Here is a 25,951-nt window from a genome sequence, read left to right on the forward strand (position 1 = left end):
GGGAAAACGATACCTGTTCTGTCGTGGAACAGCTACACCAATGCACTGAGTACTACAAGAAGCTGGTATGGAGAAGAGCAGTGCCCTGGCAAGCACAGAACTGTGAAAAATTTGTCCTTGCCCTGTGTTTCCTTATAGGTTCTTCTAACATTTCTAAGGCTGCTGGCAGTCTAGACAGCTTTCACAATTCACAGGGCGGACATACAGGAAACGGCAGCCAGAAAGCTGGATTTAAAGGATTTACAGCAGCTGGGCAGTAGGACTTACACAGTACCTGCCTGTGGTATTTGTCTGTAGTCATCACTGTTCTAGTGAGCTCTGTGTTCATCTCCCCTCACAGAAATACAAATCAGATATAGAAACAACTATTCTTTACTTTTTTTTCTGCATATATATATGTATATAAAAGGCAGGTATTTGGATTGAAATAGGAAAAAGAAAAGAGAAATTTTTAAGACCGTGTACCACAAATATTTTGGAAATCCATATGTTTAATGAGATAAAAGATCCAAATGCACGAATGGTTTCACCAGCAAGTAATCTGGTGAGTATGAGGAAAAATCCTTTTAAAATCTTTGAAGTAAATGGCCATGCAAAGACACAGCTTGAGGCAAAAGCTGTTTGAGTAAAGTGGGAAAAGTCTTTGTTCTAGAGAATTAAACCTAAAATTCCAAAGTAGATGAGAGAAACCTGAACTTCTCAAACATCTGGCAGCTCTAAAGAGAAATCTGCAAGGTCTCAGAGAAATGTCTGCATGAGACAATGCTGAGGACAGAGTCAGACTGCTGCCTCATGCAGGTCCTGCCCTCATAGGGCAATGCAAAGCACTCGACAGACGTGCAGCCACTCTGTAGGATCAGTTAGAGGAACCAGCAAACACAGAGTGAATGAAAACCCCAAATGCTAGACAGAAGACTGCCTTGAATAGGCCTATAGGTAGTGTTATGCAATGAAGTACCAAGAGCAATTTAGGCTGCACAGGATTTCTAGAGTTATCATGTCCATAACACAGTCCCAAACAGGGCCAGCTCCAGCAGGTATTGGAACCTTATTGCAGTCTTGCTGTGCTCAGGAGGGCAACAGTCTCTCTCCTTAGCTAAGCATTTAGCAGGAGGATTGTTTTAAAAGACAAAATCTACCAGCTAAACTGGGCAGCCAGGAAATGGGATTTGGGATCTGGATGTGTAGCACTACTCAGAGCATACTGTAATCCCTGACCAGTGGTGTAGTCTGAGAAAGAGGGAAGTGCCCCTTGCAGTAAAGCTGACATGTTTGAAACTGGGCTTGGAGTCATGGGGTGACGAGAGAGGTGTGGGCAAGGAGCCTTGCACTGGGACACGAGAGTGCTGGTCCTTGGTCTCATGGGTCCTAAGAGATTTTATATGAGAGCACATTCTTTATTTAAGACACGGTAATAATCTTGGTAGCAGGGACAAATAATACCAACAAAGAAATAAGTTATTGGAACCTCATGAAATAGAGACATGAGGTACCATTACCATCCATATTGACTGTGAGCACATGGAGAACTTAGCATGTTTGAGATTGAGCAGTCAAAGGCTTTACTCAGTGTCTGATAGGATGGCTGTGATCATGGGCTTCATTGTTTGGGAATTTAGCACTGAAAGAAGAATGTGTTTAAGACTGAGGCACCAGTGCATTTTCTGAGATACGACTATCAGTATATATGCAATACTGTGACTGTCTTACATGACAAAAGGCTTTATAGGATAGAGTCCAGTCTCCCAGATAAATTGAAACAAACAAACAAACAAACAAAAAACTTCACTGAACTGTAATCTGAAATTATTTTTGATGTTGTTGCTGCTGTTCTTCTAGATACAATGCAACTAGGCATTAGTATGTAATCTTTTGATTCTGATTGTTTTCACTAAAATCCATGTAACTGCAACAAGCTTTGCTGCGTGAGACTCATGACTAAGCTTTGAATAATTTGGATTCTAGTCTAATTTTTAATAGCATTTTCCAGTTTAGTGCTTTCTCCCTTCTCTGTTATGGTTGCCATTATAAACTTGTAAGAAGATTTCCCAGGAAGAGGATTTCTTATTGCCTAGACTTTTCTTATGGAGACACTCAGCAATATTAGCAAATGTCTTCTGAATGAGATAATTATACAGCAGATCAAGGATACTGCATTTCTCATCATTAATAAGTTCACTAGTGATTACTGAAATCTATTTTATTGAATTTATACATTTCTCTTATGGAATGCATGCATGATAGGACATTGTCAAAACGTGTATCTTTCCTTAGGGCTGGTCATGACAAAGTGTTTTGATCTTACAGCTCAGCTTCTGTTTAGCATGTGATTTCGTAGCTCCATGCTTTGAAAGGTCTTGTCACAAATGGAATTGCGATTACTTAAGGTTATGTAGAGTGAGCTCATCATCTAAGGCAGGTACTGAACAGTAAAAAAAATAAAAATAAAAATGTAGACAACAACTGAGGATCCATCTTTACTGTCTCACCCAATGACCCACCACTTCTGCTAATTCCTGAATCCCTCTACAGCGACAGAGGGCCAAAGACTGCATCCTTTTGTGTGCAAAATGCAGCATTGCCCTTTTACTTTTGCCCCTATGAAAGTCTTGGAAGTGTTTACAAGAAAATATTTTCCACTTCAGATAGAGCCTCAAATCTCATCTGAAATTGCCTGGATGTTCTAAACTTATGAGCATCATCCCACCAGAGATGTGTTCTTGAATGTTAAATTTAGGCTAATTGGAGGCATATCCTTTAATTTAGCAAGCTGATACTAATACAGATCAAGAGCTAAAAATTAACACTGGAGATGATGTGTATGCTAAATGCCTAAGTGATGTCTTAACCTATAATTATACAAGTTCTGTTAATAGTGAATAATTCAGATCTTCAGGGATTTCAATAGTCTGATAGGCTGTAGTTATTTCCAATGTACATTATGGTTGCTAGGTTTCGTTAAAATAGGAAAAAGTCCGTAGAGTGCAGCAGAAGCAAATTGGTGTTTGAAGTTATCACCCAGGAATCCAAACATGAATTTTATGTTAGAAGGTATCCAGAAAACACAATGGCACCGAAGCTGAGCATTGATGATGAACATGAGTGGTGTGCGAAAAGAGTGTTTGCAGAGGGTGCTGAGGAGGAACATCACTGGGAGCGATATTCTCTGTAACAGCCATACCTTAGATGCTGCACTGGTACAGCGTGTAAAGCGTCCAAAATATGTTAGAAGCCTCAATTAAGCCTTGCTGCATTCTTCTGAAGTATTTAAATTTTGTTATCAGTGCTTTGCAGATGGCAGGCTGAGCCACGATAAGGCTCGTGGCTTATCAAGAGTGGTGCAGTGACTCAGTCGGGGCACAGGGCTGCAGCCTCCCACTAGGCCACAGCCAGGGGCATTTTCACCATAGCAGTGCTTGGGGCTGCTTGTCCCGCTCCCCTGCTCACCACCGCTCCTTTCATCCTCACATCACCATCCTCAGTCTTCTCGGCTGGGCTGGGATGCACAGTTTTGGGCGTGCCAGGCTTCAGGTTACTGAACACAACGTGGGTTGATGTTCATGGTTTCTGGGTCTCTTCCAGATCCTGCTCTTTCAAGCCGTACTGTACGTAGACAAATTATTTTAGGAACATCTAGGACAAATTAGATTACCTGATAGATACTAAAAATACCACACAAATGAGATCATGGGAATGACCAGCATGTGTCACAGTTTGGTAGAAGTCAAGTTAGCTGACACATTTTGAGACTGAAATTTGACTTTCCATTCCTTGTAAATTCTTCTGAAGTATATTTTGAATATAAAGAATATCTGCTTCTTATGAGCAGATTAACAACTGAAATAAATGTTCTTTTGGCCTAATGATTAGCTATTTCACCACTGCTTTGTTAGTGATTCACATTACACAAATTCAGCCTCAAGTTCCTCACGTATATATCATTACTTTTTGTATCTAAAATAAAAATCTGCATTTCTCTGAAAACACAGAAAACACTGCTTTGAGTTGGGTTGGTTTGTTTGTTTGTTTGTTTGTTTTTAATATCTTGAAGCTCTTCACTTTTCTCTCTAGTAAAAGAGCCACAGGGTGATGATATACAAATAAAGAGCTCTCCCTTTATAAAATAGGTTTCCACAACATCTCCTTTTCCCCCTGAATCCAAGTAACCTATTACGTCTCACACTGAAATACGCGTAACCATTTTGTAACATATTGCTAACTATCTCTAATTTGCATAAGATATAACAGCAGAACTCCACTTAATATTGTACTGGTTAAGTTACTACTATTACGTAATTACATAATGGAGAAATAGCAAATTCAAACTCTTAAAATGCTGATCACAAAGTATATTAAATTATAGCATTGCCTCAACTGTAGGGCAGGTATGACACACCCACAGACCTGAAGTGGATGGAATAAAGCAGAGCACAACGTGGCTTCTGTCCTGGAACCCAACACCTGAAGATGCATTGTAGACCTTAAAGAGCTACACTACCAGTGCCTCTGATGTCTGAAGCCTCTGAGATTTGCCCTTAAAGCTCTGATTAACCCCGAGCCAACTACATTGATCTCCCAGTTGCCCAACAAAATGGTATTGAGATTGTAGAGTTTAATTATTTACTGTTTGGAAAACACTTTCAGACAGGTAAAGAAGAGATGTCTCGTTAGTACTGAGTTATGTTAAGCAATAATCCCAATCGATAAAAATCACCAAATAATTAAGTACCTTCAGACACTTAAAACCCATTGCAACAGCCATTAGCAGCAGGTTGGAGGGCTGTTGGGATATCACTTTAGCGTATTATGAATTCCCCATAGAGCAGGCAGATGTCCCAGTGATGGCTATGCATGCTGCATATATCACAGTCTTGTCCCTGTGCTATTAACTCTGAGGGTTTCACACTGAAAAATCCTGTCATGGGAATACGGATGAGGACAGTGTGCTAGAGATGTACTAGCAAGAGAAGAGAAATGTGGATGGTCAAAGCACACACAGGAGGCCAGACTGTGAATCACCGCATAACCCGAAGGAGCTCATTTATCTTCTCTTCTTCAGTGTAACCCTCTGTGAGAAACATATAAAGAAATTTAATTGCATTGTGGACTGTTATGTAGTGTGATTAATAGTATTTAGAAAGCCCTTTGAGATCTCTGGATAAACGCTGTTTTTTGTGGGGTTTTTTGGTTGGTTTGTTTGTTTTTCAAGGATATTCTTAGTGCATTCATAGCTTTCGTTTCGTGAGTTCGGCCTCAGAGTTTAGAGGAGTCTTTCTAATGCTCTACGTGCATTTTATTTCTGTGAAACTCTGGCTGCTAGTGTCAAATGCCAGCATATTCACAGAGCACAGACCATCTGCTTTTGCTGAAACGAAATAGTCCTGTGTTTACTTAGGAAAATGGATGCAGACATTTTCATTTCTCACAGCTGTTCCTCCCTGGGAAACAGGAGGGTAGGAACGTGGTTTTTTTTTTTTTCTCCTCTACAGCAAAGGAATAGTAAGCTTAATTGACATTCCACAAACCGAGATCTGCAGATCTTGCAGGCACAAATGACTTGCCTTGTTTTGCTTCCCCCTTCCTTGCTTAGGGAATAACACCACAGCAAGTGTTGCAAATTTCTGATAGTTTGTGGGCAGTAAGGCAGGCTGCCAGGGGAACTGAGATTGTATCATACGCTAATAAAAATAATAATAATAATAAAAAGTATTTCTTCCACTTTTGAACAGTTCTGATACTGAGAAGTGATCTGTGACATGCCACACTTATGGTGGCACGGTGTGCATCTTACCTTATGGTTTTGCATGAGGTCCTGAAAGGCTCTCCTTCATGCCTTCAAGGCAATTCTTAATTCTTACCTTGCCAAGTCTTCACACTAGCTTGGAGCTATTGGGACAGGGCAGGGGTCACTGCTCTTTCCGAAATGAGACTTCTAAGTCAGGCTTACTGGATTGAAATTTGTATTTATTATTATTTTTTTATTATTACTGGTCTTTGAAATCAACAATCTGCTTTCTTATTTTAATTGCAGATAAAATAATTTTACATCCAGACCTACTCTGCCCTTTCAGTGTTCTTAAAAGGCAATCAGGATGTATTACATGCACAGGAACCAAGGGCTGGTATTAATCTACAATTATTAAAGCTTTGATGATTATGGAAAACATGTTTGAATATCAACCAAATATCTCATATGTGTTTCAGTTTCAGTTTTTTATATTCCAGTTTTAGTATTTCAGTTATGTCTCTTCATTGTCTGGAGAGGCTCACATTTGTTATTATTTTCATTTTATAAATGGGGGAATTAAAATTGAGAACTCACCAAGGGTACCCAGGTAACCATGAGCAAATGTATGACAAGAATCTGAGGAGGGTGAATCTGAATCGCCTCTTAGCTCTTTGAAGTGGAAAGAATAAGTATGAAATGTATGCAGAATATTTACAGTGTATTACTTTAATAATAGCCTGCATTTTTGGTTCTATTAATATTTAACTATTTCTAGAAACTATCATTGCTACATCAAAAGGAATCGACTGGCTCTTTTGCTGAACGATTATAGTTTTCATCTGACACAGATCCAAACTCACATCTCTCCTGCAGCTGATATTTAATTATTTATACAAAATGTCACAACTCCCAAAAGAAACCCATCTAGGACACTGCAGTTCACAGGAAAGTTTTTCACATTCTGGGTACATGGCTCTGAACTCAACCCACTGCCCTTCTCCACTCATTTCTTATGAAAGTTGAGAAAGTCTTGGTTTTGGCTCTATGTATTAGATAGTGTATATATATATATATATTAATCTCTAAAAGTACAGAACAAAACTTATTATTCACCCAGCCTTAATGCAAATACTGAGAAAGGAAAAAGGGTCCCAAGGAGCTACAGGGTAGGATCTGCTTAGCTTTCTGTGTCTGCCTCTGGTTTTACAACCAAATAGTGGTAATTAATCAGCAGTACTTGTCTATTTTGAGAGTACTTGGATGTGGTTTCTTGCTCAAAAATCAAGACCTGTGAGTATTTTGTAAGCAAGCTGTCTTCGGAAAACATGTCCCTGTGCTGACTGGAATCACTAACTCCCATTTCAAGTCAGAAACTGAAAAAGGCCACTGAGACAGCAGTGCTTCCACCCAGGGAGAGTATGTACCTAATTACAGGATGGAAAAGCAACAATGGGCTATGCAGCTTTTTCCACCTACACAGCAGTGGTAGTCAGCTCCAAGTTAGGCTCCACAGGGGTGATATGACATGTCAGAAATAAGCTGTAGTGAGTGGATAGCTGTCAAACATTGCCGTGTGCTTTCAGTCAGGCAACTGAGGACAGACCAAGTAGGACAAAGCAGCTAGATCTGTGGTTTCTGAAAGCAACTTTAATAATGCTGAAGTCAATATTTAAAGTACTTGATAGCAGACCCCATGTAAGGCAACCAGGAAAGAGTAGGCAATATTGTCAAGACAGGGCTCTATAGCTGGGACACAACTTTCTCAGCAGCAGAGTAAGGACTTAGAGAGCGACACTTGGCAACTCACCATTTTTTGCCACCGTATTTGGAAATATCTGTTGTTCAAGTTTTACATATTCAGTACTGAATTAAAAGATACCTTGAGACAGCATGTGGATAAGAAAGATGTCACGCAGGGCATTTATGGTAAATGGCACAGAGACCGAAAGAAAGTTAGCAGCAAAGCCCTGTTTGTGGACATAAGAGGAGATTTCAAAATAACTGAAAGGAAGTTTAGAAAGATGAGTATTATTAATGAGAATTTGCCACAAGCAAATCAGCAATGTTCTGCTTCTCCTGCTACTTTAATCAGTTAGATGTCTTCGGCCTGCATGCATATGCTGTAATGTCAGAAATTACTGAACATCTCCCCTTGATCAAAGACAATGCATTCAGTCCACATTAAATAGTACTTTTTGAATCATAAAAGACAACAGGCCTCATTCTCTGATCTTCTAATTCCTTTTGCTGTAATGTAGTTTTGCCAATGCAAACCACAATATCTATCAAGTTTGATCTACAAGTAAGAAAGCCACCAACTCATTTCCTTGCTCAAGCTACAAAGCAAGCAGGAGCATTCTGTGCAGTCCTGTTGCACGGCGAGATGCCTGTCCTCCCATGTGACAGCCTTGTACAGCTGGGGAACAACACTGCTTCAGCCATGTTCTTACTGCAAGATGCATGGAGGATGAGAAAGAAGAGGGGAGACCTGCTGGTATGAGGGCCAGGAGCTGGCTGGTAAGGTGTTGTACTGATGGCAAAGGCAGCATCAGTGGGCTTTCCTCATTATGTAATGTCATCTCTCACTCCCAAAAACTGAAAAGCAGAGAAGTGGAGTAGAAATCCAAGCTTCATGAGTGTGCCAGAGGTTCTCAATTATGCAAAGGCTTGAAGTTATATAGATCAGTATGGCTTCAGATACAATGTGAATGTGGTAAAATTTAAAGAGACATGCGGAGTACCTACAAAGGAAAGAAATAATGTATTTTTCCACATTCTGCGGCATTGAATTCTGTTCCATAGCTTCCACTTATTAAATTATTTTTATATTATGATATGCCACTGGAACACACTGACATGCCTAGTAAAAACAGTTGTTAAGGAATTAAGTTTTACTCAACCTATCTGAAAGATTTGTATCTTCTGGAGTTTTTGAAGACAAATTAATTCTATCTTTATGTCACAGTGAAGGATAACTTCATCCCTATTCTGTTGTCAATGCAAAATGTTCTCTGATAATATAAAATTATGTCTGAATTTGATGACTTAAAACAATCTTCACAGCACTTCAGTTGTAAGAAATAAAACTAGGACAAATCCTGAAGGGTCAGGAGGGACCATGTATGTATTAGTTTTGGCAGGATTTAGTAGTTAGGACAAGGAAGATCTTTTTAAGAGCTGAATGACTTTGGCTTTTCCTAATTTGAAAAAAAAATAATAATGAAGATTTGTTATTTAGATTTTTACTACTGTCAGAAATAAGGAAGGACACGTGTATGCTCTCAGCAGATGAGCTGAAATTTATATTTCTATGTATGCTGCCATCAAAGGGAGATACAAAATACATTTTCTTCTCTAGAACTTCTTCTTCCTTCAGTGATCCAAGTGAAGCTTTACAATCATTGCCTACATATTTCAAAGGAGCATTCTTCTACCTGGCTGCCTGGACACCTGGCATTGCCTGATGCCTAACTATCACCCTGCATTGCCCTAACTGATTTTGCTTTCTCCTCCTCATTTTCTCCTCAAGAAAGCAAGAGGAGACATACTAAAGGCAATGGGGGGGACCGGGAGGGGGGGGGTTTGCTGGCCTGTACGGAGAGATGAAAAGATCAAGTCTGAGTTCGCAGAAGTGTGGGGGTTTTTTTTGTTTGTTTTTTGTTTTTTGTTTTTTTTTTTTTTGCATCAACGCCTATATTTAGGCACATAAATAAGTGGCATGCTTGTTCCAGAACACCTGCCATTTGTTCAGCACAAGGCAAGGTACGTATTTTGCCAACACATTTATTTGTTTGCTGACCCAGTCTGCACCTTCTCACCACGTACATTTTAAAACACATTTCTGTCCATCCAAGGCAAGCAGCTATTGGCGTAAACTAACGTGGTACCACGGTACTTGTTTTTTAAAAACCATCATCAGATATCAGCAAACAGGTACTCTCGGCAGGACCAGCCACAGCGTCACACAAACTGCGGTGGTTATGGGGCTGCTCTGACAACTGCTCCAGCACGGGGCTATAGAGAGCACGTCACGTCACTCCGGTTCTGACAGGTTTTTGATTGTGAGCTTCCACAGGCGGCTTCAGCAGCAGGAGAAGTAATACACAAGTTACACGCAGCCTACGACGACGCAGTTTGGCGTATTTTTTCCTCCCCCCCCCCCCCCAAAAAAAAAATCCAACAGCAACAAGAAACAAGGGAGCGGCACAGACTAACAAACCGCCTAACAGGCATCGCGCACGCGCCCCACAGCCCGCTACTCCTCCAGCGCCTGCGCAGCACCAGGAGAGCGGCGCATGCGCGGCGACGGCTACTGAGGCGGGGAGGAGGCGCGGGTAGACGGGGTGGCCGCTTCCTCCCATTTAGCGGCGAGGGAGCGGCGGGAGCGCGTTCGGCTGGCTGCGTTGTGACGCCGGGCGGCCGGAGGGGACTGCCGGCGGTGGGCGGGGGGAGCCGTCTGCTCCGCGGCTGCTGCTGCTGCTGCCTGCTCCTCCTCCTGCTGCTCGGCGGAGCGCCCTCCACCCCGCCCTCTCCCCGCCCGGGACCGAGTGTGGTGGCCACAAAATGGCGGATGGGGAGCTGAACGTGGACAGCCTCATCACCCGGCTGCTGGAAGGTGAGCGCCGGGCCGCTTCGCGGGAGAATGGGGGCGCCGGCGGGAGGCGGGCGGGGCTCGGCGGGAGCCTGAGCGGCCCCTCCCTCGGGCCTGGGGGGGCTGGGCGGCTCGGGGGGCTCCGGCGGCCGGGCCGTGCCCCGCGCAGCTCCTCGGGGTGGGGAGGGGACGCTGTGGGGGTACCCGGCGGGGCCGGGAGGGGGGGGACGCGCTGAGGCGGCCGTCCGCCTTTAAGGGCGTCGAAAAGGCGGAAAAGCCGCTGAGGAGCGGTTCCCGCCGCCGCGGCTGCCCTCTGGGGGAGACTCGGCCGCGGGCGGGGGTCGGTCGCTGCCTTCCGGGGTTGAAATCGGTTTGGGGAGCGGCGTTAGGCTTGGGGCTGTGTGGGAGCGGCAGGCCAGCGGCCCTCTGCCCGTGCTCTGTGCAGCGCTGCTGGGGGCTGCGGTGGGTTTCGTGCGGGTTTCCTTCGTCGTGAGGATGGAAGGTGAATCCGTCTTTCCGGAGAAGCTGCGGTACTGTTACCAGCGTTTTCTTTCTCTCGTAAGTTGTCTCGGGTGTTCGGTCTCCGCAGGCCCTTTCTCATGTAGCTGGCCCATCCCGCACGCAGCCCGTGCCCGGTGTGCTGCACGCACGGATACGCGCTCTTCGCTTACTGCCTTGCCACAAATGGAGATGGGAGCCTCGTGTACTTAGGTCGCTTTGCAGAAGGCTTATATAAAGAAACGTATGGAGTACGTACTGTTCTGGAATAGAAACAAGTTTCCTAAGTCTGAAAATTCTTCTTAGCCAAGTTATTGCCGAGCAGAGTTTGTAGAACTCTCTGTTTTTTTGGGTAATTGCTAGCCTTTTTGGAGGTGAAACTGTAAATTAAAAGCAGTAAAACCAATGTTGAAAAAGACATGAAGGCGTTGGGCAATTGCACTCATGTTTGTGTTTCATGATACACACTGTAGTGTAGTATGGAAAGAAGCTGCAGCTGTTATCAGTCACTTTATCTCTGATCACTACTACAGATAAACTCCGCGTTTTCTGCATGTTGAAATCCTGATTAGTAGGTAGGTATGAGGAGGCAAGCTAAGCAGTAGCCCACTAAACATTGTTTTTTTATTTTTTTTTTTTTTTTTTTTTGAACTTCCTAATGTGTGTGTATGTATGGTGTTGTGGTTTTTTGGTTGCTTTTTTTTGTCTTACTTATGGAAAGAGGCTCTAAAAATAAATAAATAAGTAAAAATGAGAAGTACTTTTCCTCTCTGCCCATCTGGTGATTGCTTAAAAAGAGATTGTTTTAAGGTGATTAAGACCTTTAAAATACTTGTTACCTTTCACATATACCATAAATGTGTTGCAACTCTCTAGCCCTTTGGGTTATTACTGGCTATACTGAGACTAAGCAACCTCATCTATACTTTTCATTCCATGGCAATTTAATTTCTAAGGATATGTATACGCAATTTAAGAAATAAGTTTTGCGTCTGTTTGTCAGCTAGTTTATCTCTTTGAGCAGAGATCAGGAAGATTCTTTATGAAAACAGGATGATTTTTCTTGTCCCTTACAAACAGAGTAGAAGGAGCACTTTGTACAACATATTATATTGTATCTGAAAAGGAATAGTTTCTTCCAGGTTACTTTTGAAAAACAAATAGTGCATTGCACATGGACTTACATGTAATGTTTTTTGTTTTACTGCTAATATACAGTATCTTAAGCTGCAGTTTGAACAGTAGTGTTTCACGCTGAAGCGTTTTCATGCAGCTAGCAGCTCATGTTACAGAGCTTATGCTGTCACTTAGCTGACCCATGCCTCTGTGTGTGTATCTCCTCATGCTGTTTGCACAGGGCAATTCCTATCAGCTTTTATCTCTGGAGCAGTCTGTAGAAAGTAAACTGTTTGTTTCCATTATGACCACTTCAATTTTGACTAAAACAGTGAGGAAAAGTGGCTTTTGAGCTGTTAAAAAAGCAAAAACTGCGTTAACATGATCAATAGTATTTTTTTATGAAATGTTGATGTGCAGGATGCCTGTAGTCCTTTTGGTTACTTGAGGTGAAACTGGATACTGTTCAGTTTCAGCGGTAGTCTACAATTGTCTGAGGCTGCACATAAATTTTAAAGGCAGTAAATGCATATTAGAAGCTGTGGCCTGAACCTTCCCTGCTATAGTTGGCCTCCTGGTTTGTGACACCTGTTCCTAGGCTGTGAGGCTAGCTAGCCTGAGTTCTTGTGTTTTTAATTAGATTTCTTATAACTGTTTCCACTGTGGTTGCTCAAGACCACTTCTTGTCTTCTGGGTTATATAACACCTTAAACTTGCCTTCTGATTGCAGTAGATCATCTTACCCTGCATGTGATTCTTCTTGTTTGAGACATCGGTATGAGGAGGCCTGTGGCTGGGCTGCTTCGGAGAATTCCTCAAGGACAAACTACTAACACTCAGCAGATGTGCATGCATGCTTACCCTGAATGTGTGGTTGGGCTCCTCGGAGTGCCTGAGGCCAGACTGATTTGTTCTTGAGTTAAATTGGGGGCAGTTTTCAGAAAGGCTTAGCTGAGCCATAGGCTAATGCTTGATGATAGTCTCCTAGGACGTTGGTTTATTTCCATGTTCTTGCTTATACTGAATACTTATCCTTTTTATTCCTGAATTCACTGCTGAATTAATGAATGGTAAGATTTTGTTTTGCAATGACTGTTACAATATGTCTGGTACTTGCTTACTTGTTAGAGATGGTGCTTCTAAATGTGTGCCTGATTGATTTGGGGGATATGATAAGATATATTTTGATACAGAAATAGCTTATAAAAGATTCTGCAAGCACTTAAGTCATACAACCACAGTTTTTTAGCTTAGCTGGAACATTTTTGAACTGATGGGGGACCACAAAAGTGAACGCACTGAATTAGTTTAGAGTTTTTCTTATACAGGTATTCAGAATTCTAGACATGGATCAGGCTTAGTTGCACTATAGTATACAAAAAAGATGGTCATATTTTTTTTAAACACCCAGTGTGCTGTTTTCTTGTGTTTTTTGTTGTTTTTGTTCTTGCTTTCTCAGCTATGCCATCTGGTGGATGGATCTTCCCAGCCTGTTCTATCTATAGACAGTCCAGGATTACGCACACGTAAGATTGTCATCTACACAAAAGATGTGGAACATGCTGTATTTTGTCCTGTCTAGGTGCACCGTATGTCCCTCTGTGGGAAATGCCATGACATCTGCAAAAATGGTGGGCTAGCTTGGTGTACCAGCTTTACATTTAACCCGGGCTGTAAGTGAACTTAAGCTTTGGGTATGTATGGTGAAGTTCCTTCTGTGGCAAAGCAGAGATGCTGGAGTCACTGTGCCTTTTCTTATAAGAGAGCTATGGGTGGTTATTAGGCTACCACGTTTATGGGGGTGTTGGGCTTCCTGTTCTTGTGCTGTAACTGTCTCTATTTATGAGTCCAGTTGGGCTGGACTTCAGCCATGTCTATAACGGGATCTCTGAAGAGGACTTGATTGTGAAACCATTGCACAGGACCGAGCTGCTTGCTTACCTAAGTCTCGCGGCGTGTTAACAATTTGATTTCTGTTAATGGAACTTAACATAAATTTGCTCTAAGACAAATTTGTTTTTTGGTGAAGCTAGCTGGGTTGCTCTTTTGGATAGTACTGAGTCTACTATGAAGGTCAAGAGGAGAGTTGTCAAGCTTCATGTAGATGCGGGGAATGGTTAAGCTTCAGTGCTCAGCTAAAAGCATGATTTTTTTACATCCACCTAATAAAAACTGATTATACTGTGATCTCACTGTGTGAGGTGATGTCTTCTAAGAAAGCTACTAGCTTTGTTTTCTTGTTATTTCAGAGATAATACAGATTGTGACAAACGCTTATATTTGAGCATGAGTCAATTTTTCAGGTGAAAGGTGAATTTAAATGCTTATGAAATAATTGGGATGTTTTTTATTACTGTTAAATACTACAGATTTGTTGGACTAATGCATTATTACCAGTGAGCTTCAGATTTGGCTAATGTCTCAGTTGGCTATCCTACCCAGGCAGCCTGGTGGTCAGATAAAATACCGTAGCTGTGCTGCAGTTCCATGGACTTCATTGCTGATACAGAGGCAATTGTGGATTCATGATAAGATCACACCGTGGAGGTGAATCTTGAAAGATCAAAGGTTGTGGCCTGATTGGCAGTGAAATCATTGGACAAGCTGGTATTAGAAAGAATAAATGATAACAACGCAAGGAGTTCTTGGCTAAGGAATAATTTTTTAAGTATTCTTTGTCTCTTTGGAGAGATAAAATCGTTTGTTTTCATTGTATGTTCCTCAGTGTGTATTGCATTAAATGGGGAGAAGGGATACAAGAAGAGTGGTGTTCTCTGCTGAGTTTGTACAGCAGTGCAGATGTGAGCCAGTTCATCCTTGGCTTTATAAGTGCGGGATGAATTAGATAGTTGACTTGAAAAATTGTACTGTAGGCCAAGAGCCCAGTGTCAAAAAAGGTATGCTGGTCCCTTTCTTCTGTTGGATTATTTTGCTGCTTTAAGCCTATCTACATGATTCAGTAACTGTTTCACTTAACACTGCTGCAAATTATTTGTCTTTGTCTTGTTCAGAGGTTACGGCTAAATTATAGCATAAAAGAAGGAAGCAGTGCTTTATTTAATGTAAACAGGAGGATTTTCTAGCCTGAGTATTTCATCAAATGTTTGTGAGTGGCCATTACAAAATAGGTATGTAACTTTAAAAAAAAAAAAAAGACAATAAGTAGTTTAGCAGTGTGAAGTCAAGCATACTATATTTGGCTGCAGCTTGGTGAGGTCAGATGGTGTACTCAGGGAATGGGGTGTGTGTGTAAGGAAATCTACTGTGAACTGCAGCCTGGAGTACTGCTGATGCCATCTGTGTCTGCCTTGTGAATTTCGTGTAGAAATGGCCCTGTTTACTGCCTTGACAAAACGTCCAATGATTTGTCTTTTAGCATTGACTACTTCATCTTTGTTTTACAGCACTGTTTTCTGTCTTTTGGCAATTGAATACCAAGCTTGCTTGATGAAGTTTTAATGTGTGTCTAGAATCATAGAATTGTCAAGGTTGGAAAAGATCTCCAAGATCACCTAGTCTAACTGTCCACCTACCACCAGTGTTTTCCCATTAAATCGGGTTCATTCAGTACAACATCTAAATGTTTCTTGAACGCCTCTTGGTAGGGTGACTCTACCACCTCCCTGAGCAGCCTATTCCAGCATCTGACCACTCTTTTGGAGAAGAAATTTTTTGTAATATCCAACCTGGTGTGCCTTGGGGCCATTCCCTCTAGTCCTGTTCTACACAGCAACCATGGTATTTAAGTATTTGAGGAATTAGAAGTGCAAAAGTCATCTTAAATTGTAGCTTTCTTAATATGTCTTCAGCCATCTTCCTCCTTGTTTCTCATCAGGAGTAAGGATGCGATTCTGTAATCTGCCCTTGCCTGTCTCCAATCAGTAATTTTGTTAGCTCTGCTCTAGAGGAAAAATTAAGTCTGACTTTGAGAAAGAAGCTGATGTTCTTTGTTATGTGAGATTTTAATGCTAGTTTAACCTTGCAAGTAATGTGGAAAAGAACTTGCCACTCTTTTGTATGTTACTGCACAGTGAGAGGTTTCTACCTCATACTTTGCTGGTTAAGGGGGCTTTGTTTCAAGTGTAGCTAAGTAAACACAATAAATATAGAGCAATAACAAGTATTAGGGTTACATATTTTGCTTATGGAATGGAATGATTGCTGTGATCTTATCTTTCAACTTTGGATCCAGCAATGATTGGGACAATAAATGATTATGAATGACTGAGACCATAAGCTGTATGGAACCTCTGTATTAAACAAACAGGTGGCCCATGAGGAGCAAATGCAGCTGGCAAAGGTTTTGATGTAGGTTAAATTGCATATTGTGGTGGGCTGATTTGAGTGTCCCCTGAAGCAATCTTAGATAGCTTCTAATGGTGCTTCTCCATGAGCATTAATCCTGCTGGATACTATGAACTTCAGGAATGTAGTTTCAACTTCTGGTGAAAGAGGAACACTTAGTTGTTTGGTTATTTCCCTGCTTATAAATTGAAGGCTTAAACAGTCTTTTACTCTGCAGTCATTTTGTATGATGTTAAATAAATCCTTTTAAAGTGAGCTCATGGTCCAACACTGTGTTCTTCAGCAAAACTCTTCATCTTGAGGGCATCTAGTGAGGATAGGTGTCAGTGGTTTTAGGCCTTTTGGACTGAGCAATGTAGCTCTTCAGAAAAAGCTCCCCAAAAAGCTAGCTCTTCTGTTGTTTGTGTAGAGTCAAGATGGTACACACTACTGCAGAGCTTTCTTCACTGTGTAACATGCACAGTAGCTGTTTGTTCAGCAGTGTGCTTTCTTTAATTAACAGTACTGGTACCTTTAGCTTCCAGATCCATTCTGCTCCTGCTGTTCAGAAGCTGTTCAGGGTTCATCAAAGATTCCAGGACACTTTGTTGTACAAGAGACAAACAGTTGAATGTTCAGTTGGTTGGTGCCAATGATTAAATGTTCCAGAGACTATCATGAGTGAATATATACACTTGTGGGATATCGGCAAAGTTGCGTGCTTCCAGTCTTGTGCTGTGGTTTTTGTTTGCTTCTTGTTAAAGATTTGCTTTGGCAAATAGAACTTGAAAACAGTAATTTTGGAAGTACCTTGGTTGGAGCTTCTGCCAGAAGAACAACTGGCTGCTTAATCCTTAACTTATCGTCACCCAAGTTCACAGTGGTTGCATCTTCCAGCCTGGGGAGCTGTCTAGATTAAAGTTCTTTGCTGTGTCTTTGTGCTAGAAGGAAAAGGTGCGCTCCCTAGTGCAGTTTACTCTATGGGCTTGCAAGGGTGCATGCAAAATATGTGTGTAGGGGAAGATGGAAGTTGTTTCATTATAGCAATTGTACTGGCACCAGTATTTTTTCCAACGTGGTAGAAGTGTGTATGGGGTCTAGTGATGGCCTGTTTATCAGGCAACACTCACACTTTCAGCACATGTGTGGTATTAGAACACAGTCGTGCTAAGGACAGCTGTGCGTACCACAGCTGATTCAGTAATAGAAGAAACTTCTATTAGTGATACCACAAAATGAAAAGCTTGGTTACTTGAAGTGAGAGGCACATCAGAGACAGAGTGGCAGACTGGCTTGAATGTGTTTGCTCAACTCTGTGGGGTATGGCAGAAGGAACAAAACTCACAGAACCTCCAGTAGTCAGTTCTCAGACTGCTTTGCTTGGTGTTGTAATGCTAGAAAGTGTGGCAGCCTTACAAAATCTGCTGGTCTCTGGCATGGGTTTGGAAAGATGCTGGCAAACAGAACTGACAAACAAGCAAAAACCCCTTCTTAGTGTGCAAGTTTCTTTCCTGGCACTGCAACTCACATCTCAAATTATTGGCTCCTATTGTTAGATTTACCAAGGTGCTTACCAGCAGTTGTGTAGGTGCTGAGACACTTTAACAGTATTTAGAGTAGGTTTGGTTTACTGTCAGAGCTATTGTGCTAAAATAATAGCTTCACAATACAATGTATAGTGTAATGCCTTGTTCTCCACTAGGTTGTCAAAGTTTAAGCTCCTATCAGTAAAGGTTTATTCTGGCATAGGGCTATGCATGCAGGATTGAGACTTGGAAGAGGAGTAGTTGTCCCTGACAAAGATTTTTGTGTAAGTCAATGCTTGTTCACTGTGTCTGCATCATAGACAACTAATTGATACCTAATGCTGAGCTACTGTTCCTCCTCTGGTAAACAGCAACCATTGGAAATGATTGATTTTTTTTCCCAGTACTGTTAAAGTTTACTGTGAGGCGCATGCACTGTGAAATTTGTATTTGTGGCTAGCATGTTTAATAGTGGTTTCCTATAGTAACTTGCAAAGAAGTCTGAAAAACGCAACTTGTGCTCTTGATCCAGTTCTCATGACTTCCTTTTAGATCAGTTCTTGAGGAGTTGTCTTTTGAGAAACTAAATATGGTGAGAGATGCTCTGACTTACGTTCCATACAGTGCCTAGCTGAGCCAAGGAAACGTAAACAGATTTCTAGTTGCAGTGTACGTGGGTGAAAGATGTGCTTAGTTTCGTTTGTCTGTTTGTGCCAGGGCAGTGGCCCAGCTCTTCCAGCTGCCTGGCTGGGTAACCTTTCAGCACCTTTGAGCGCGAGTCCAGTGATATGCCGAGGCTTCTGAGGTCACAGTAGCTTCTTATTTTTCACTACATTATTTGTCTTATTGACTACGGGGATTATGGGAGAAAGCTTGCCTCTTTAATACATTTTTGAAGATGATTTCTCAAGAAAGCCCAGGCTCTGCTTCTTCAAATGGCAGTGAGCTTGTGCCTGCAGAGCTGCTGCTGATTCCGATGGACAGGCCTTTGTAAAGGCCCGGTGACTCAGGGCTGTTCCTTCCCCCGGGGCTGCCTGTAACTGCAGTCACCAGGCATTTTGTCTCCCAGTGACATGCTCGGCATAGTTTTAGAAGCTGGGTTTATTTATTTATTGTGTCTAGTAATGAATTGCGAACCTGTTGGCTTTCCTGTTAAGGGGCTGCAGCATGTAAGGCTGCATTATAAAAGGTCAGGAACTGGCACCACAACTCTGGATGTGCTGTGGCAGTTGGCTGATTTGAAAGTCACGAGCTGCATGTTCAGTATGTGTTCTAGTGCAGAAATCAGGCAGCACTTAGTGGCTTAATTCTGCAAAGCGTTTGTTCCAGATTTGAACCCATCTTTTTCAAAGGGAGCCAATGCCAGTGTTCTAGGAAATATTGATTGGATCAAAGCTAGTGTTACAAGTGCCCTCCTTGAACTGCAGCCTCAGTTTTGGTCTCTGTGCTTTGGGACCATTTATGGAAACATCAGTGTTGTCTATAGTGGATTTCCTGGGCCTCAGTTCCAAAAGTAGACTGGGTGTAATGTGTGTGTAGTTAAGTTACTTCTTGGTTTTAATCCTTAGTACATGGCTTCATCTTGGTGTTGCAAAACATTGACAATAGTTAAATACAGAAGCAAACTTAATTGCTTACTGGAAGGCTTTGAAGGAAAGCAAATAGTGGAGTAGAATGTGGCAGACAAGCTAGTTAGGCTGAAGAATTGTGCAGTAGGACCTTGATGTTATAGGCATCAGGCAGCCATGGGTTTAAAATGTAGCGTAACTACCTCAGTAAGAGTAATTGAAACTGTTAAGACTGTACCCTTTTCAGATGGGAACTTTCTTAGGTATAGTGAGAATTTGTTGTGTCTAGCGCAGTGAGTTTCAGGTCTGTGAAAGAGAGTTGTATAAGCTGCTGGAGTGCAAGTATTTGAAAAGCATGGAGGAGTTTAGAGGATTTTGGTACCTGCAGATTGAGTAGTCAAGTCCTGTGCAAAGCTGTTCAGATAGATTTATTTCTTGCCAATAATCCCTTGGAGGCTGAAGATGCATTTAAGTTTATCATGTTGTAGACATTTGATATGTGCTGCAACTGAAGCCTATGCATTTGTTCTCCTATCATTTTGTGTCTTAATTGTCTGCCCTTGTATTTTTTAACATGTCATTCTTCCTGCATTAAGATGTTAGATTACAGAGAAGTTAGTAAAAGCTGTCTGCTTTCTCTAATGTAGTTAGAGGAAGGCGTGTGACTTACCATACAGTAGATGTCACATGGAGTCATTTGGAGTCACATGTCACATTTGGAGTTTCCCTGAAAGAAATCTCCCTATGGTGCTTCTACTAGCCTTATTTTTGTGGGATTCTACTGAGCATTGTATTGTCACTGCAGATAAGCTGGCCTTCCTTCTGGTGCATTCCTGCTGGCTGTCCCAAAGTGTAGTTTCACATCTTCTCTTTCCTACTTGAAGTACTAATTATTTTTTTGACTCTTCATCTGTTCTGTGGCTGCTTAACCAAGACTTTCGTAACCAAGTCTTTCGTAAGACTTACTGAAATGCAGCAAATACTTTAAGTCTTACTGTCTTAGAGTTTGAAATCATGACTCAGATTGCTAAAGGTTCATAGCACTTTTTCTTATAGCTACTACTGTGGTTTAATGCTGTGTTGCTCCATGTGAAGCAGGAGGCAGAACACTATGTGGATACTGCTGTATTCTGCTCTATTAGTTTGCATCTGGTTGTTAGTTTATACTAACATGCAAAACTGAACCACATCAGCCAGGGTGGTAGACGTTTGTTCTGTTTTGCTGCCTCACGTACGCACTGGAGCCTCTGAGAGAAGAATCACGTAGGTATTCATGGAAAGAAGCAGCTGCAGGTAGGCTTGCCAGAGGATGTTAGTTGGAGTGCAGCGTGGATGTCTTTGGAAACTTTAGTACTAAGTATGGGTAGGAATACTTGGCTTGTGGATATAGGAATTGATTTCAGGTGAATTGAGTGTCTGTTTGGATGCTGAGGTTCCTGTAATTCAAGATCCATTATATATAAATGAAGGTTTTTTTCAACACAGACACAGCTTAATGTCATGTTCCTGGTAGGACAATTTCAGCTGCTGAAAGCACAAACACACCTGTCTTTTCTTTGTGTTTAGCTCGCCTTGTTGAACTTAGTTGGCCTAGATCATTTTGTGTTAATGTTTGAGATTTCCATTCTCTTTTTTTTTTTTTTTTTTTTGTTGCCTGCTGTGAATACTCTAGCATTATCTGATAATTCACTAAAACACATTTTGAATTTGCTATTTATCCCAACATGTACAAAAACAAGATCTAAATCGCTACTTTCTGTGACTGTGACTTAACAGGGACGCATTTGAGCTGAAGCGCAGGTTGCCTCTATCAAAGTTTAATTTTGGAACTGGCTGGAATATGCAGTTCCCACTTTTAATAGATAAGTTGATGTGTGCTGCTCTTTTTGTCAGATACAGACTTCAAACGCAGCTCATCTGCACTTATCTGTCGTTAGGCATCTGTGTGCCAGCTATCTTAATTGTTAAACATCTTGTTTCAGTGCGAGGATGTCGTCCTGGGAAGATTGTTCAGATGACAGAAGCAGAAGTTCGGGGCTTGTGCATAAAATCACGAGAAATATTTCTTAGCCAGCCTATTCTCCTGGAACTAGAGGCACCGCTGAAGATCTGTGGTATGTAAGCTTAATGTATGTATATTATGTAGGTGTGTTGATTTAGCTGTGTGCTAACTGGAATGAAAGGAAAAGTTGATGAAGAAGATACTGAGGTATGCAAATGGCCTTGACTTGAGCTATACAGATTAGCGATGGAGACCTTCTCAATCGTGAAGGTTGTTCTCAACTTAGATTGGATTAAGTCAAGAAAAGGCAACTGATGTTTGCTCTTGCTGCTGCTTAGGAGCAAGTGCTGATTGGCAGTTAAGAGCTGCATGCACTCTTTTCTAGTGCACATCTTGCAACCTGTCCCTTGTTCTTCCTTAAGGGCTTGCACAGAGCTGCTACTGCTTGGATATTATCTCAGAGTATTTTTAAAAAGCATTAAGAAGTAAATGTTTGTTTTTCTTGTTCCCTTCATAGCAGAAACTGAAGAAAGATCTTTATATAAGATGAAATTGAGTACTTCATTAGTCTCTGTTTGAAAATTGAAGAAAGCATTGTCTTTCAACTTAAAAAAAAAAAAAAAAAAATCATAAATCAAAATTTCTTAATGTGTAAAACATACCTCAAACTTTATATTATCATCAAATGCTGTTATCCAATAGAAGTAAAACTGCATTCTTTACCACCCTAAGCCTTTAGAATATGCTAGACTCCTTCAAACATGCAGTTAATAGGCATGCATGCATTTTCAACTGTTACTGAAGTATTGTAAATGCTGGCTTGTAATCAGGCTTCAAGTTATTAACAGCAGACACATGCTTGAATTTGACTGCTTGAAGTATCATAGAATTAAAACTTTCTGGCAGAGCAATTGTAGTGATATGCCATACATTTAGAATATTAGCAGTTATTTAAGAACAAACGTAACACTAATGGCAGAGTCACTCTTAAATAACTGCTTGCTTGAGTACGGGGGAGGAGAGGAACAGGACAAGCTTGCCTAATGACATAAATTTGAAGGTAAAAAATCTAGCTTTTCTACATTGTATTTATGCTGTGATGAGGAAAAGACCAGTGTCATCTGATTCCTAGATTGAAGAAAACTGGAATACTTGCATACGGTCTTAATATTAAGTTAAATCTGTGAAGTATAGTTAGGCTCCTTCAAACTGAGTTTCTCAATTGTTTCAACCTAGACAGCCTAGAAGTTTCTTAGATGCACAGTAGTAGGGGTAGCAAATGCACAGTTACAGAAGAGATTTGTTGTTTTTAAATTACATGTTAAACAAAGTGATAGCAGCTAGAAGTGTCAGGAATCTAAATTAAACATGAGAGAAATTGTCAAGATGTATTTATTTAGAATTGGAAGAGTGGTGATGGCTTTCACCAGAAGCGCAACATGCTGCTGTACTCCTTTGAACTACTGTTTTAATGTGTTCAGGTAGTGCTTGAGAAATTGTTATAGAACTGTCTTCTCTAATCAGTTCAAAATAAAGCTTTTACATCCTGAATGGCTGTGTTCTAACATAAGATGGAAGATTTTCTTATGTAAATGTCAGTTTTAAAATAGCAGTTTTTACTCGGATATGCTTCAACTTGTGCCCATATGAAGCTGTATTTTAAATTATCAAGTGCCTGCAATGGAATAATGTTAAATGCTTTGGTCACTTCACAGAGTAGTTCCTACTAAATGTTCCTTCATCCTTTATGTCCTTTAATTCCTTTAGCTCATGCATGTAACAGAGTAGTTTCAAACAACGAACATAAAGTATTTCCATAGTATATTTACTTTGGTCATGAGTACTTGTGATAGTGATGAAGTTTGAGTGCTACTTGGATAGTTCTGGAGTACTGGATTCAACATCATGGTGACACACTGATGAAACTCGTGTACTTCTGGTCTTGATTTCTTGTAGGAATTCTTCTTGTAGTGTATGCATAAATGATGTTGGCTGGTAGAACTTGAGAGGGCCTGCAGTTGGGTAGTGGATAATGTTCATTCTTAAAAGGAAAGTAGGATGTAAATCCCCTCCTTGAGCAAGAAATAATTAAAAGCATTGTCTGCTGGAAGAAAATTGTATTGAGCTTCTCATGGAAAGATAAAGGGGAATAAAGCATCATGTCACTACTGGGGTACACAGTTCCACACAAGATGTGAAGGTCTTTTTGTTTGGTCTGAGATTCTGAAACAAATTGTAGGCATATGGAGATATCTTGTTTGTTAATTTTGCTTGTTTGCTATAGTCATGGAGGCTAGTTCTCTACTGGAAAATTACTAGGTTTAATGAAGACAGGTATTTTGCCACGGGACAAACAGCACAGTTGAAAATGTATTGATGACATGTTTAGTGTAAGGGATCAAGAGATGATCTGTATTATCAGCATACAGCTTTTAGTGAAGGTTTCTTAGTTATCGTTTTGCATTCAGTCACTTTTGTTAATGTTAATGAGTTCTACTGTCAGCTGAAATATCACATCTACTGTACAAGTTACTGTAGAGCTTTGGTACCACCTTTGACCTTATGGGCAACTCACAGGTAACTTCTGCTTAGTCTGATGCGATGTGCTATGGTGTTTTAATTGCTGACTGTCTTTCTGACTTCATTTCTATATGACCAGATGAGAGCGTGGTTGGAAAGCTTAAGCATAGTTTGATAACTTCTTTAGCTTTGGTTTTTCAGATTTTCGTAGTGTCCCAACTGACTTAATAGTTCTGTGAATAGCGAGTTAGTTGCATTTAGTAAGTCCTTGGTTTTGTAGTGTAACATAGTAACACTGATCCTGCACATGGCAGGGGGGCTGAAACAAGATGATCACTGTGGTCCTTTTCAACCCAGGCCATTCTAGGAGTTTATAACATAGTTTTCGCTTTTCTGGTACCTATTGTCAGTCTGTTTTTAAGGGAGAATGTTGATTTTTTTTTTTTTTTTTTTTTTTATTATTTTTATTTTTATTATTTTTTTTTTTTCCCCACCATCCCCTATTAAGTAATTAATTTAAGCTCTTGATGTGTCTGCTCTTTACATTGTTGCACTAACCCTTGGTAAACATCTTTATTCAGGTGATATTCATGGTCAGTATACAGATTTGCTTCGACTATTTGAATATGGAGGATTCCCACCAGAAGCAAATTATCTTTTCCTTGGAGATTATGTAGACAGAGGCAAACAGTCTCTGGAAACAATTTGCCTACTTCTGGCATATAAAATCAAGTACCCAGAGAACTTCTTTCTCTTAAGAGGAAATCACGAGTGTGCTAGCATCAACCGGATCTATGGATTCTATGATGAATGTAAGTTAGACCTATTTCTTCTGAAAGCCTGATGTATATTCATACTGTGTTTTGGAAGTACTTACAGTAATGACTCATGATTCATATGCTGTAAGAATTTCAGTGCTCTGTGAACCTGCTTTGAAACTTTCTGGAAGTGCACATCAAAAGGATATTAAACTTAAAATTATTTTCTATTCTGTTGTCCTTGAAATGGTATTGTAGGAGTCTCTAAGTGTACTCAGGTTTTAGAAATAAAGCTGTGAAGACAGCTTACATCCTTGATCGGGTTGTGATATATATTGCAGGCTGGCTTTAAGAAAATAGTCATCTTTTCCTCATCTCTCACACTGTTGTTGTAGGTAAGCGGAGGTTTAACATTAAGCTCTGGAAGACCTTCACAGACTGCTTTAATTGTCTGCCTATTGCAGCCATTGTGGATGAGAAGATCTTCTGCTGTCATGGAGGTAAATGGATGACTACTTTTAAAGGCTGTGTCTAACATGTTCTTTGGATTAATTTTGTATCAAATTGAGTGAATGTGCATACTTCCTTTTTAGCCGATGATGTATATTGTCTGCAAAGGTTGTTGTTGTCTTGCATTTTTCTGTACATCTGGCAGCCAACAGGTGTTGTGCTTTCCAGTCATAAATGACCACTTGTCTCAGAAGGGCAAATGCATCTAAGTATTCCTGTCAATACATATCCCTCTTTGGAGGATTCTGAACATGAGAATTCATGCCTGATGTTTGCTTCATGACTTGTTGCCAAAACTATTTACCGATGCACAGCAGATACTGGAATCCCTAGCTGTGAAGTGAAAGAAAAAGCTTCACAAGTAACCGCAGCTCTGTGGTCTTGGTCTCTTTAGCTGGTTTTGTAGGATGCTGGTGGAAGAGACCCCTGAGACCACATAATCATCACTTCATCATTGAATTCATAATCATGAGTTTCATCATTTGACATTGGATGGGATCAATCATGGCTCCGACACCAAAGGACATCGACTGTTGGAAAACGTACATTCTGGTCACCTGTCCCATTGCTATACAGTTCTTGTAGTGGGGAAAAAAAGGTGTTTGATTTGCAAGAAAGCTTTAACTTCTTCCCACACTGGGACTTAACTCAGGCACTCTTTGTCAAAGGAAACACCCCATGTTTTGCTGGTTGGTGATGCTTAGAGGAATCTGGGACCTTGTAGAGTACTGTTCCAACAACTTGAACAACTGACAGTGCTTACAAACTACTTCTGTAGTGGCAAGAACTATCCCACTGTTTTCCATCTATCTTTGCAACTGCCTTCTTTTCTTAGCAGCTTGATCCAGAA

General features: G+C 40.8%; 1 protein-coding gene across 4 annotated transcripts in view; it reads left to right on the top strand.

The window, feature by feature from the left end:
* The first annotated feature begins 10,099 nt into the window (after positions 1 to 10,099).
* PPP1CB (protein phosphatase 1 catalytic subunit beta) overlaps positions 10,100 to 25,951 on the top strand; it is a 29,807-nt gene continuing 13,955 nt past the window's right edge. Inside the window, exons 1-5 of one of the 4 annotated variants that reach the window (XM_042879175.1) lie at positions 10,585 to 10,877; positions 13,516 to 13,606; positions 21,294 to 21,425; positions 24,415 to 24,645; positions 24,987 to 25,091. In XM_042879175.1, coding sequence (XP_042735109.1) covers positions 10,815 to 10,877; positions 13,516 to 13,606; positions 21,294 to 21,425; positions 24,415 to 24,645; positions 24,987 to 25,091 — 622 coding nt within the window. In that variant the 5' untranslated portion in view covers positions 10,585 to 10,814. Of the gene's footprint in view, positions 10,344 to 10,584; positions 10,878 to 10,951; positions 11,069 to 13,515; positions 13,607 to 21,293; positions 21,426 to 24,414; positions 24,646 to 24,986; positions 25,092 to 25,951 lie in introns of those variants that run through there. The other 3 variants (XM_042879194.1, XM_042879184.1, XM_042879169.1) reach the window with 3 other exon arrangements.

The sequence above is a fragment of the Lagopus leucura genome, unplaced genomic scaffold (genome assembly GCF_019238085.1).
Source record: "Lagopus leucura isolate 7727_CA_CO unplaced genomic scaffold, USGS_WTPT01 Super-Scaffold_73, whole genome shotgun sequence".
NCBI classification, from domain to species: domain Eukaryota; kingdom Metazoa; phylum Chordata; class Aves; order Galliformes; family Phasianidae; genus Lagopus; species Lagopus leucura.